The following is a 13682-nucleotide window of genomic DNA, read 5'->3' on the forward strand; positions in this document are numbered from 1 at the left end:
TAAAACAATATGAATTCTGTCTTTGTACCACAGAGTCTTTAAAAATCTGGAGAGCTACTTGTGAGTGCTTGGAAAAATCCAAGGTGCAAGTTCTCAAACTCTCCCTGTCACACAAGTATTCTGGTTTGCTGTTACATATCTGTGAGGAATGGGAGAGGGCAAACAGGTCATACCTGAAGCATTTGTTTGACCAGCTGCTAACTCATGATCAGTGTTACAAAATTCACTGGAGTTAAAGGAAGTTCTCTATGGCAGGAATTCCCAACAAATCAATATAATGTAAATTATTCCCTTTCCATTTCACATGGGAATGAAACAATGAAGGAAAGAAGAGGAAAATCCAGTGACAAGAAAAATCAGTTTGATTTCCCTATAAATCATTACCTTCCAGCACAGTGTTCCCAAGCAGGGAAAGTAGATGCTGGAATTTGAGGCCAATGCACCCACTTTGTCTCCTCATAGCTGTTGTGCTTTGCACCATCTCAGTGCCTCTGAGTTCAGGACCTTGTTCTCTTTAGATCTACATCCAGTGCTGAGGTGTGACTCCATTGATTTTAATTTATTCCTGATTTACACCAGTAGGGGAGTGATTAGAACTGCAATGCCCATGGAGTGTGCCATAGGGTTGCTAATTCTTCTTCACTTCAATTCTTGAAAAGACGATATCTTTGGAAAAGCTGTCATTATTTTATCCTTCCCTCCCAAGCAGGTAAACCCTAGAACACAAGCTTCTAGATTTGGGACAACTGAGGGGATACAGGCTGCTAAAGAGAAGGCTGGGGGGTAAGGAAGGGAGCATAAGCATGTGCTATTCCCAAAGATCTTGCCCAGTCCTTTCCCTATTCTCAACTACTCTTCCTGCTCAGTCCTGGAAGTCTTGGCTTTGTCACACTGAATAAAATATTTTTCTGAGTAACTCTTGTTCATGCATTGTAATAGGTTTTCAGTTACGTATGATGATTAATGAAAAAAGGTATCTATCTAATAGGAAAGACAATACATGGTGATACCATATATTGCAATACTGCAATACTGGAAAGTCCCTGAGTAATCATACTGCAATTAGTTTTTTCCTTAAAAATGCAGTTAATGCAATTGAAATGGTCTCGTCTGCTCTTTGAAAAAGTTGCTGAGTAGCCCGAATACCCTGACAGTGTTTCAGGCACCATCCTGTCCATTTCTTCTTTTTCTTTTTCTTTTTTTTCCCCAGTACTACTTCCCCTTCTGGAGATGATTTCATTTCCTATGCAGTTACTACATACATGGGGAAAACCCAGGAATACACAAAGACAGATATTTTCCATCAAACTTGATCAGTAAATGGCTTTTGTTGTATTGTGAATCTGCCAAAGGGCACAGAAAGGAAGAACTGCAATTTTGGAGTCCTTCAAAGTGCTGAAAAATGTGAATCAAGTTCTGAGTAAACCACAAATACTCTGCTGGAAGCTCAGGGAGTGCTGAAACAGGGCTCAGCGTCTCCATTAGTGAATTTTAGATGTGCAGCTGCAAGCATGGAGTATTATATGCATAGCACCAGGACCTAGAAGAGCCAGCAGGATTAACACTGGGAAATCAAGCTGGCTGACAGAAAATTCAAGAGAGAGAGAGAGAGAAGTGCTAGCAATGACTTTAAGTGTGTGATATGATTGTGTATTCCTGGAGCAGCTGCGTGTGCTGCAGGGATATCCACGTTCCGTGTGCTCTCGAGACAGAGATCTCATCAGCAGGGCAGGTGGAAAAAACCATTCACCAGCTGAGATGTTGCAACTGTGCTTCTCTGCAGCAAGAATCACGGGCTGCACGGAAAATACAGGAATAGGGATCATCATCTCCTGTGCTCTGAGGAAGTAGTGCTGTGGTCCAGCAGAGCTCTGCCTCTCATCCTTGTTCTCAGAAGTCTGTGCAATTTTATGACTAATTAATACTCCTTCCTTAAATCACTTGCACAGTGACCTTTGTAACACCTGCCCAGTGCAGGACTGATTTGGCAAAGACCCTTCACTCCATACCCAGCACTTCTAGAAGTGAACAATTGCTATTTCCATTTTTTAAAAATGAAGGTAAATATCAAACACAAGCAGTTTCAGGAAGTGGGGAGGCAGCCACACAAATTTCAGCGAGCGTCTCCTGAGATGGAGGGCTCAGCAAAACAAATTGGGCTTGCAGAATTGCACATTAACTAAACAAAAGAGAATTAATATTTTTGCACAGGACTGATCAGACATTGCAGAAGCTCATAGAAGACAGATACTAAAAGTGAATCTCATGGTTACATTTCTAATTAGCCCTTTATTCTATATTTTTCATGTAAAAGTCATTCAGTGAGAAAGCTGGCAAACTTAAAATCTTGTGGAGTTTGCTGATATCTAATTAAGGAATAGTAGTGGGGAAAGACATAGAGTTATGGTATTTGTAACTATAATTAATTCTTTGTTTGGCCCTCTCAAGTCTGTCAAGGAAAGGTTCACAGTAGAGATCATGTCACTGCTAAAACAAAGATGAAACTAAAGATCCCAAATGCCAGGAAAAAAACCACAAAGATGTTGAAGTCTTTTCCTATTGCAGATCAAAAATATGAGGAGATTTTGCATGCAGGATCACAGAAGCATAAGAAATTAAGAGGAAGAGTTTGCCTAAAGGAAATGTAAAGCAAAAGAGGACTACCCTTTCCTGTGGAACCTAACACTCTTTCAAAAAACCCCATCAGGTCACAGGGACTGACTCAGCTGCTCACAATTTTAAAATCATCTTTTACATGTTTGGATGTAAAATTCCAGGCATGAGGCAGAATTACTAAAGATAGTAGTGAACAGTCATTAAGGGAAATGAGGACAGGGCACTGCAAGGATCCCCCCAGGGGAAAGAAATTCCTCACTGTTCATGTGGGCATAAGGAAATGCAAATTTCCTGGGCACTCAACACACAGAAAATTATCTGAGAACTGCAGTATTTTCACTTGGGTATCTCAGCCTCTCTCCTGCCTTTGTTTTCTATAGTATAACTGATGTGGAAGCCTTGATTAGTGGAATTACTGAATCCTATGCCTACTGTAGCACCTCCAGGTTGATCTGAACTAACCCTACACATACCAGTTTGCCATGTGATTTGGACAGGGACTGTTGGACCACACACCAGTGTCAGAAGTTGACACAGAACAGCCTGTGTGTCATATACTGCTGATAAGCATCAGTACTCAGAAATCTTATCACTTGGTAGCTGTTAAGGCACTCTCCTGACAGGAAAGTGGAAGCTTGTAAATAACTGTATTCATGACCCTTATGACAAAAAGGTGTTTATACAGCTGGAGGATATCAGATATCATTTATGACACCCTTATTTAAGGCTTAGCAATGGCTCTTTTCAGTCAGAGTGTCTGTGAACTAGATTCCAGCAGCTCTTAATTCACCCACCTCACGTCTCCAAAACAAGATCGTTTTAAATCAATTGGAACAGCAGCCTCTTTCTTTGGCCCAAATCACATGGTTTACAATAAAACATGTAACCTTTTCATTCAGAGTTCATCTCTTCTGACTTCTCTCTGTAATCACAAGAGAGATTTTATCTTTGTGGACTGTGAGTTTTTGCAGGCCACTCCTGAGCACTCTGCTCCCTACATCATAGCTTACAAGTCAAAGCACAGCCTCCAGTGCTCAGTTGTCCCACTGCTCCATATCAAGATTTGTTATGCTGTAATCATGATGTTGTCTCTGATAGATGTAAAACACCTAAGCCCTTTCTTTATATTTAAGTAAAATACACACAGCCACAAACATCTGCTCTGTCTGGACCAAGAAAGCAGAAATGGCATTTCCTTAAAACCAAACGGGCAGAAGGTTTTGCACAAAGAGGACAAAGGATAAAAGCTTCATTGCATATAGAGTCCAGAAAGAATATCTTCTTACTTGGGATACAGAAAATAATTTGTGAAATTAAAGAGGAATAACAGTTTGTTGGAAATATTTGAGAAAAAAAATCCACACTCTTTAGGCCCTGCAATTCATCCTCCCATTTTCTCCTCGTATGCAGGCTAGAAGACTTTTCCATTGATGCTTTAGCTTGCATTTCTGTAAACAGCTTGCTCTGCATGGAAATGGAGCGTGAGAGGAAAATAAAAAGTCCAGAGATAGGAACAAACGATCCAGTCTGTTGGACAGGACAACACTTGGTAAAAAGAGGTTAACCTGGAGACATGATAAAGCTTACAGAAGTATGAAGCTAGTGGAAATCAAGGATAAGGATCAATATCTACTTCTTGTAATCCTGTAAAAGAATCAGGAGGCAGCAAACGAAACCAGAATCAGACTGCTAGGGATAAGTCTCAAAGACACTTAGTCCTTTCTTACACAAGACACCTGCTGATTGCCATGGTTGAAGGGGACAATCCCCAGGCAGACCTCAGGTCAGACAAGCAAGGGCTGTGATGAGGGGTTTTTCTGTTTATCTCTTAACTAATCCAGCTGTATTCTGCACGCTGTAAAGTGACTAGGAAACCAGGTGCTTAATTCCATAGCTTTTGGAATAGCTACTCTTCAGATCATGTGCTCTAAGGCAATTTATAAACTACAGACAGTGATAGATATGGTAATAGGAACTGGAATTCAGTCTGGCATATGTAAATCTCTGAGACCTTCATGATCAGTCAGAGAAAAATAACCTGCATTCATTCATATTTGGCCCTATGTTTTGTTCCTTTGACTTCTCCATTACCTGGCAGAGGAACAGTAATGAGAGTCCTTATTGTTTAACCCAAATAAGGCTTAGTTGTATTTTAGTATTTATGTCTACTGTTGAAAAAAGTGGTTGAACACCTCTGACATTGTCAGAATAATCCTTCTTCATGATCCCATCTTCAGTTTTCTTTATTTCCATCATAATCAGAAGAAATCTTCTCTTTACAGGGTCAAATTTAAATTCACAAAAGTGCCTCACTTTTTTTCAGAAGCAGAATCCTACAGCAGCTTTTAGAATTTTCCTTTGCCCAAATTCAAAGCAGCAAATAACTAAGAACTTTTTGCTTCAGAAGAAGCAGTCATTCTCAAAAAACAAAATCTACCTTAGGTTAGACAAAGGAATTCATTGCATCATATTTACATATTCTGTGTGTTCTCAATGGTTCTACAGAGTCTCAGTGGTACTATTGCTTATTTCAGTGAAACTAGATTTGAATTCATCAAAAGAATACTGTAAATATTTCTGGTAAAGTTATTTCAGCATATAAAACAGTTTTTTAAAAGGTACATGAATACAAGGACATGGAGAGCTAGTATCTATAATTTCTAGAATTATTGGCTCCTACTTCTGTCATGTCTTACAACAGAAAAAAATAAAATTGAAGTCCAAAGACACAGAGATGGAAAATCACAGAGCAAATGCCTTTGAGCTGTGGTAGAAAGTCACAAGGAGGACACCAGTACGCATAAAAATTATTCCAAGAAATTACAAACTCTCTACGGACTCCACACAGGTCACTGCAGGGCAACTCTACATGTCTTTACTTCATAAAGTGCTTTCTATGAGTGAGAAGCAGCTTTGTGGTCACCAAGGGAAAGGGGCTTACCCACTCACCTGTGACTCAGAGCTCAGCAGCATCTCGCAGGTTCGGAGTTTCCCAGGTATGACCCCCCCTCCCCGTGATGCCGGAGTGCCCCGGCTGGCCGGGCAGGATATAAACACAGCCTGCCCCAGAACACAGGCACTTGCCACCCTGGGATCTGCCAGAGCTCACTCCACCACACAACCAGGCCCAGGCCACACCAGGAAGACACTCTCTTGCATCATGATTGGCAAGACTGCGGCTGCTGTGCTGATCCTGCTCCTCATCTCAGCACTTGGAGCACAAGGTAAAGAAACTTTTCCTCGAGCTCTGCTGACTAATGGCCAGAGCAAATGCTGGAGGGGAGACACTGTGCTGTCTTACCAGTGCAGCAAAGGGCTCTCCCAGTGCTGTCAGCAAAAACCCCCAAGCTGTGCTTCCTGTGAAAATAGCGAACCACTCCACTGCTTTTGTTTTCCAGGTGAGGCGGTGCCACGCTCAGCCATCGAACTCCGGTGCCAGTGCATAAGCACCCATTCCAAGTTCATCCATCCCAAGTTCATCCAAAACGTGAACCTCACCCCCAGCGGACCCCACTGCAAGAATGTTGAAGTCATGTAAGTGTTTTGCAAAACCTTCCTGATTACTTAACAAGAAGGAAGCAGATTTTGCTCTTGATAGGGTGCAAGTGTTCTGTGAGCAGTGTGAGCAGCCTGTAGAAGCAGCTGCTCAGAAAGCAGGACAGCAACATTCCCTGCTCCTACAATGTGCTTCGTGTTGGGAACTGAGTGTTGTTTTGCCAATCTCTACTTGTTGAACACATGCAATATTTTGACCTAAATTCGCAGTCATCAGGCACCAAATAACTTTCTAAAACTCTGGATTCCACTGGCTTGTGAAAATGCATACAGCCATGCTGAGCAAGAGATAAAAACATACTTTTTAAGGACTAGGTCAAAAAAATGATCACACTTCTGCTCAAGTCAATGAAAAAAACTACCATTAGCATACAAATCTTTCCAGTTACATTCCAGAACTTTTTCTGTAAGTAACCAAGTTCCTATGGACTGGTAGCTCCTCTGGACTGGGCAGTACAATTTCTGAATCAAGATGGAAAGATTTAACTCTTCAGTGAAAGACTGACACCAAGCCAGTTGGGGGAAAAAAGCAGTTTTGAAGAGAGGGAGAGCCCTGCAGAAGGTTTAATGCATCAAATAGATATGAGAAAATACTAAACCAGTGAAAATGATCCCTTTATGTTAGGCTACAGCCTCAGTTTATACAGCTTAAAGTGGAACATGTCAGTGTATGCCTGGAATGATGTTATTATGAGAGAAAGGTGACATTGCCTTGGATTTCACTAACAGCCCTTTTCCTTTCCTTTCTTCCCTGTTGCAGAGCTACCCTGAGAAATGGCAGAGAAGTGTGCCTGGAGCCCAGTGCTCCCTGGGTGAAGCTGATCATCAAGGCAATTCTGGACAAGTGAGTAATTTCTCCTCAATAAGCACAGCTTATTGAAAACCGGTATTTTAACTGAACTACCAAACACAGACGGGTGTGAAGAGCTCCAAAATTCTGTCTCCTCAGGCAGTTATTACCTTTGTGTTCACTAATTGTGACAAACACTGTGATTGCTTTGAGCCTTAATTACAGCATTAGCTATTGAAGCCTTACTGTGCCACACATCTCTGGGAAGGTTACCTTCCTCTCCCTTAAGGCAGAAGCATTTTGGAAACCTGCAGCACAAGTGCTCAGAGAATCTGAGCATTAACTGACTGGTTTTCTCATGCTTGCAGTGGCAGAAAGCAGCAATCAGTTTTTCAAACTACTGGCACATAGATAAGTGGAGGGGAAAACAGGCTCCAGTTGACAAGTGAAGAATCAAATGATGGAAGTGCACTGCTGTTGAATCATTTTGGGAATGTTATGACGTACCAGTGTCCACTGGGTTCTGCCACAGCTTTTCAGGGTCTTGGGTACAGAAGCAGAGAGTGGTGGATTTCAGCTGACAACAGCAAGTCTTACCTGTTGTATGGTTGATTTTTAATAGCTTCCTTTTCCATCTTCTTTCTTTCTAGGGCCAACACCAAACCTGAGACAGAGTCCTAAAACAAAGAAGAAAAATGTCCTGACTTCCCCAGCAAGGCAAAAATAGGGAAGACACTCACCCAGCTTCTGACAGTTCACCTCCTCCAGCCTCCTACATTCACAATGTCACATCATTTAGAATATTAACCCTGGTCTGTAGTTAGTTGACAACCATACTTTTAGTCTTTTAAACTGGTCTCATTATGCAGGAAAGAAACCACTGCCACCTCAACAAAAGGGCAGGGAAAATGGCTCGTGAAGGAATATGGAGATGATTCTGGAATGATTTTTGCTAAACACAGCTGGAAGAGTGCACTGCATGCCCAGTGGAACTTCCACTAAATGACTCATTTCCTTTGTGCTAACAGTTTAGGAAAAGACCAGCAACAATTTCTCCCCAGCAAAGCATGGACAAGTAACTTCATCTGCACCTGGGTCACTGGCACTCGCAGTGGGCCATTGGCTGAAGAGGGGAGTTCCACAATTAACACGTCAAAATTCTTGTACATCAGGTTTTGTGTCATAATTTTCAAGATATTATTTATTGTGAATGAGTGTTGTAAAGGTATAAACATATATTTTAATGCCATCTTTTGGCCAGAAAAAATCTATTTATTTATTTATTTATAGAATAATATTTATTTATTTATTTATTTATTTATCTATCTAAGATTTTTATGTTTACCTACCTAATAAATACTTGTTGAAATGTTTTCCCTTCAATTTTGTTTGTTATTAATTTCCTTGTTGGAAAAGAGATCTGAAAAAAAGAGGAAGCCTTTTCTTTCAGTTTGTATCACATAAGGGGTTCCAAGAAGGGCAAGGGGAGGATCTGATTTGTGGGAGCCAGCAAACTGAAATAGCCTGTTGCTGCCTCTGGAAGGTGTAGATAATGAGAGGAATTATGAAAGTTATCTACTGTCTTCCTCTTTCCTGTCAGTGTTTTCAGAAGTCTGGACAATAAAATACTCAGATAGTAATGACCACATACTGGTTAGTCACAGAAATCACAAGGCCATAGTAGTGTGGTGCTCTGACAGCACAGCACCTGAGAACATGGCAGTGAACAAGGGTTTCACTAGCTTAAAGAAACAGGGAAATCTGATAAACATTAAGGAAATCACTGAGCATCCTCCCTAACTCCAGTTAGGGGGGAGGACTACATCAGGGGAAATCCTAAGAAACAGAGCTCCAATTATATGGCCCTATATCTACCTGTAGCAGAGCAATTTACAGAGGAATGTTGAAATTCAAGCAGCAAACACTTGTGAAGCAGGAAAGCTGAGCAAATATTTTGATATTTGTTTAGGTTTAGTCTTTTCCAACAAGGAGCCACTCCATATTCTGCACAATCATCTCATGTTTGCTCATGGTGCAAGACATAAAAGGAGTTTTTGGCAGTGTTTGAGCAAGTTCTTGTGCAAGAGGACAACTATTCTGACCACATTTTCCTCCCTGTCCCCATATTTGCCCCTGTCCCACTGCACGGCATTGTACAGGCTGCTAGTCCTCAGAATGCGAAGGAGTCAAGGTTTCTCAAGGAGACAGGTTTTGCTCAGACTTGTCTTACAAGTCTAAGCCTTCCTGTAAATAATCCTGAGGGATTTTTATAAGATATCTCCTTTCAGAGATGTAATTTGGAGATAAGGATGTTGCAAGTATCAGCCAAGAATGGGGAGAGGTTGGGAAAGACCACTTGATCTGCACAGCCATAAAAATCTGGGTGTATCCTAAAGGATTGACATCAGTTTTAGTGCAATGCAGATAGGCATAACCTCTACCACCAGCAAAATCCCAGTCAGGTTTCTGGAAGTTGAACCACAGCTGAGAAAGGGCTTTTCTCATCAGTTCTTCTGTCCAAAATGTCAGCAATGGCTGCACTTGTAGGACCGTGGGCAGAGCATCTGCACCTTCCTCCGTAGGCTCATTGGTGAGACGCTATTCCAAGGGTAAAGATTCCAACATATCACATCTCTGTTCTGTGTGCAGTCCCAGAATACCTTCCTTGGAAGCACAACAACCACTCTCATGCTTCCAAAAATGTGTTTTGGTGCTCTTGGAGACTGCTAAGTGAAGCACTGTGGCTCTTCTGACTTGGTGTCTACCTTCACCAGACTGGGCTGCTCTTCCTTGTCAGTAGAAGTCACTTATGACATGTGTTTATCTGCTGTCTTAAACACCTGTGATTATTCTAATTCTAAAAGCATGAGGTTAGAAAGAAAAACAAGCAACTTCCAAAGTGTTTATTTTAACCAAGTATCATTACAGCCCTTACTGCCAGATACTTTCTCCTTTCATATTATGAACAGATTAAAGTTTCAGAAGAGCTTAAGTGACTTTGGTGATGATGCCTCAGTCATTTTAAGCTCATCATTTCCTCCTTAATGACTAGAGAGACTTCTCAGTACAGAATAACTAAATCCCTTTAGCCAAACTGAAAAAGACAAAATCCTTTCAGAGAGCAGGAGAAACTAATTGAGTCTTGTCTTCATAAAACACTGACCAAATAACTTCATCCAATTCATATCAAAATATAGTGTGCAAGATTGGGATGAAAAGTTCTTGTAATTATGCTGGGTAAATGTTTGTGCACAAGGCACTTCAGCATGATGCAAAGAGCTGAACAGAAGTTCTATATGCACAGAGGAGGGGAAAAGTCTCTTTATTTTGGCTTGGAGAGATGTCTGGTAATGTTGCATTGATTTCCAAGTGCAAGCTTAGCATTATTGGCTAATGTCAATATTCCATAAAGTGCAAACAGAAAGTGATGGATAACAACAATTTAAAGAATAATTGAAAATATACAGCAGCAAAAGGCAGGAAAGTTTGAAGTGCCACTGAATGGACTGTACAGAAGTTTGGGTTTCTTATGCAACGCTCTCCTGTGTTAGGAAACCTGCATGTGCAGATCCCACCTCTCAGCACTCAGGCTGCTGGGAGTGCACCTTTCAGGTATAAAACCTGATGGAAACAGCACCAGAGCAGGGCCTCTGTCAAGAAGAAAATCTGCACAGCAATGGATGGCAAATCTGTTGCTGTCACTTTGGTTCTCTACTTGGTCTCAATGGCAGGGTCAGAAGGTAAGAAAACTATTTATTAAAAATCATGTAAGCAATTAATCAGTATACACATGCAAATGCAAGTGGTCTTATGCTATGTCCATGATGACTTTTTGCAAGAGAAGTGCATCTTCAGTAAACTGTCATTCAGAAGCAAAAAGGATCATTTGTACCTCTTAGGATGCTGTGGATGTTTCCAGGAGTAAAATACGCTTCTGTCTGCAAATGGATTTATTCCTATGCTACAATATATGCTTGTCTCTAGATTTTAGTAAGTGCTTGAATTAAAATAGGACCTTTTCCCCTAAATATGTCAATAAAGATCTTCCTTTACAATTGACAATTCTATCCTTTTTGCAATTTTATTCTTAGTAGGCAGGTTGATGACAGAGCAAGAATTATCCTGTTTGGAAGAAAGAATAAGGAATATCTTATTCTTATCTGCCATGATCAGATGATCATGGCAGAACCTTAGCAATCCAAGTTCAAATTCAAATGCACCTGCACATCAACAGCTCTGAAAACGCAGCTGCTGTGTTGTGCAGATGCAATTACTTTTATCTTAGCATGCAGCAAATCTGAGTGCCTGAGAAACAAGAATGAGGCTACAGGAGAGAATGCAGTTTGCTTTACAGGGGGGGCAAATAAAAACACTGTTCATGTACCCAGAGATAACAGAATTTTGTTCCACAGGTAAGGCCCTGGAGAAGACAGATGAAAGAGGCTCCCAATGCCAGTGCGTAAGCACTCATTCCAAGTTCATCCCTCCCAAGACTATTCAGGATGTGAGATTAAGCCAAAGAGGACCTCACTGCAAACATGTGGAAATCATGTGAGCACTTTTCCTCAACAGCACCTTGCTTCCTACAGGAGGAACCAACCCGGCATTTCTCATCCTTTTTACTCAAGTACTTTGAGTGGCAGGATGTTTCCCTAGCAAGCCTCAGAAACATCAAGTATCAGGAATGAGGCCCTATGTCCAAATGAATAAGCTATTTCCTAGCCAGTGTTACAAGCAGCTTCCAGACAGTATTTTAATTCTCTTTCTGTCATCTTACTTATGAAGAACATCAGAAGGGAGAATCAGATTCCCACAACACAGAGCACAATTAATAACTTAGACATTGAAGAATCAAAGATACAAGCTTGATCCTCTTGACATGAATTAAAATGGTTTCCTCTGCATGTGGCAAAGTTTGAAAGGCCCCAAGTTATTTCTTGTGTCAGAATTTCACATGGAACATTTCCCTGTTTGAGGAGTGGGGAATTTGGATTATACTTCATGTGGGTACGAAACAAAAGATATAGTAAGCTTCATTTAAAACCACTCCTGGAACTATTCACAGGAACCAGAGCAGTGCAGTCAGCAAACAGAAAGGCTCTGTCAGGCTTTTATGCTTTCACTACGATTTCTTAAGCAAATAATCGTTATACAATTATACCCTCTGTGCAGCACTGCATGACATCCTGTTCCACCTCACTAGACATTGTTAATTTAAGCCAGGCTTGGTTAAAAGAAATACTTTTAAAGATAATTAAGTTCCCGAAAGATCTGCTAAAGAGTGGCCAGATAGAGAACTGAAACCAAATAGAAAATTCATTAGGTTCATCATAAGATTATAGCATAAACACCTGTACTGACATCATTCATAAAAAACCCCCAAACACATAAGACAAAACCAAACAGTCTTTCATCTACTGGCTAAGAGAAATTTGCAGCCATTAGCAGAAGTGTGAGGGACACACCTGGCCCTAACTCCCGTGCTCCTTTCCTGGCAGAGCTACGCTGAGAGATGGCAGGGAAGTGTGCGTGGAGCCCGCTGCGCCCTGGATCCAGCTCGCTGTAAAGACTCTGCTGGCCAGGTGAGCTGTTCCCTTTCCTGGAACACCTGCACCTAAAAGCTCATTTTAGAAGGCTACTTAAATTCTTGGCATGCAAATGTTCACCCTCTTCAGGCATAGGTAATTCTTTCCATCAGTTCTCTCTAAAGCAATATTTTTACATGCCTGAGGAGTTTAACAGTTTCCTTTGATATCTTCCTGGTGTGTTAAACAACCCAAAAGGCCATGGCTATGATGGCCCTAAACATCTGCTGACAGACAGCACATTTTGTGTGTTTGACACCTCCAAAAACCAAGGTCTCAAAAACTCACTTCCTCTTTCTGGGTATAATTCAGACAGGCAGCTGGCATTTCCAAGATCTGTCACTGCTGAAGACAGGGATAATCAAATCCCTACTTTGCACACAGGCAGATGAAAATTCTTTCTGTGGGAGCAGTTCATGCAGGAACAGTTTTGGTTTTGTTTTTTTTTTTTTCTTTGCACAAATGTCCATTGGTTGGCACAGTAAAAATTAGTAATTAATGACTGGTGAGCACTTACTGCTCTCCCTTAGCTTGTATTAATATTAATTGTTTCTTTAATTTCTGAATTTACTTTATACTTAATCTAATTACAGGGCCAGGGACAATGTTGAGTCACCAGTCAAAGAAAAGTCAAGGAAGAATAAACCTGGGATTTCTCCAAGGATGTGAAATGAGAGAAAGCATTGCTGCTGAGAATGCCATAATTTCTTGAATGAGAATGCCCCCTCTGCTACATCACTACCATTGATTATTTTTCTTTCCCTGAGATGGTTGCTGATTCATGCTATTTTCTTTGCTGTGATCACTCTTAACTTCTGTCTGTGATAGATCAAGAAGCTCAAGGTTAATGAAAGTGTTTAAGTGTTGTAAGGATGAGAATAAACAAGATGAAGTTAGTTACCCCTAAATGGTCTGACTGAAACAGAAACAGAATGGATACAATTAGCAAACACATGAATAAACACATAATAAAGAAGCATCTGTGTAGCTTTGAAGGAAATCATCTCTCACACACTTGTTGCAGTTGTTTGAAGATGAAAACAAGACAGTATGGACAGATGTGACAGGTCTCACAGGCAGAGCCAAGCTGTCTTTCTGAAATGCTTTCACAGCCCTCACTAAACATTGGAAATAAT

At 40.9% G+C, this 13682-nt stretch overlaps 2 protein-coding genes across 2 annotated transcripts; both read left to right on the forward strand.

The window, feature by feature from the left end:
* Positions 1-5776: 5776 nt before the first annotated feature.
* On the forward strand, positions 5777-7642 carry LOC128950613 (interleukin-8-like). The gene is made up of 4 exons (XM_054295479.1): positions 5777-5840; positions 6015-6150; positions 6932-7015; positions 7612-7642. Exons 1-4 carry the CDS (start codon positions 5777-5779, stop codon positions 7640-7642), a joined length of 315 nt encoding a protein of 104 aa, XP_054151454.1.
* Positions 7643-10637: 2995 nt separating this feature from the next.
* Positions 10638-13215, forward strand: LOC128950915 (interleukin-8-like). Its single transcript, XM_054295967.1, has 4 exons — positions 10638-10701; positions 11374-11512; positions 12460-12543; positions 13140-13215. Exons 1-4 carry the CDS (start codon positions 10638-10640, stop codon positions 13213-13215), a joined length of 363 nt encoding a protein of 120 aa, XP_054151942.1.
* The last annotated feature ends 467 nt before the right edge of the window (positions 13216-13682 follow it).

Source organism: Melozone crissalis, unplaced genomic scaffold, assembly GCF_028551555.1.
Source record: "Melozone crissalis strain CALT ecotype California unplaced genomic scaffold, PUWL_Pcris_2 ptg000006l_1, whole genome shotgun sequence".
Classification (NCBI taxonomy): domain Eukaryota; kingdom Metazoa; phylum Chordata; class Aves; order Passeriformes; family Passerellidae; genus Melozone; species Melozone crissalis.

What these genes read in the sequence shown, in the direction of transcription:
- LOC128950613 (XM_054295479.1), top strand. Translation starts at nt 5,777, where the DNA reads ATGATTGGCAAGACTGCGGCTGCTGTGCTGATCCTGCTCCTCATCTCA. An exon ending in CTCAGCACTTGGAGCACAAG is followed by an intron (nt 5,841 to 6,014) that starts GTAAAGAAACTT and finishes TTTGTTTTCCAG; the next exon opens with GTGAGGCGGTGCCACGCTCA. An exon ending in ATCAAGGCAATTCTGGACAA is followed by an intron (nt 7,016 to 7,611) that starts GTGAGTAATTTC and finishes CTTTCTTTCTAG; the next exon opens with GGCCAACACCAAACCTGAGA.
- LOC128950915 (XM_054295967.1), top strand. Translation starts at nt 10,638, where the DNA reads ATGGATGGCAAATCTGTTGCTGTCACTTTGGTTCTCTACTTGGTCTCA. An exon ending in CTCAATGGCAGGGTCAGAAG is followed by an intron (nt 10,702 to 11,373) that starts GTAAGAAAACTA and finishes TTTGTTCCACAG; the next exon opens with GTAAGGCCCTGGAGAAGACA. An exon ending in GTAAAGACTCTGCTGGCCAG is followed by an intron (nt 12,544 to 13,139) that starts GTGAGCTGTTCC and finishes ATCTAATTACAG; the next exon opens with GGCCAGGGACAATGTTGAGT.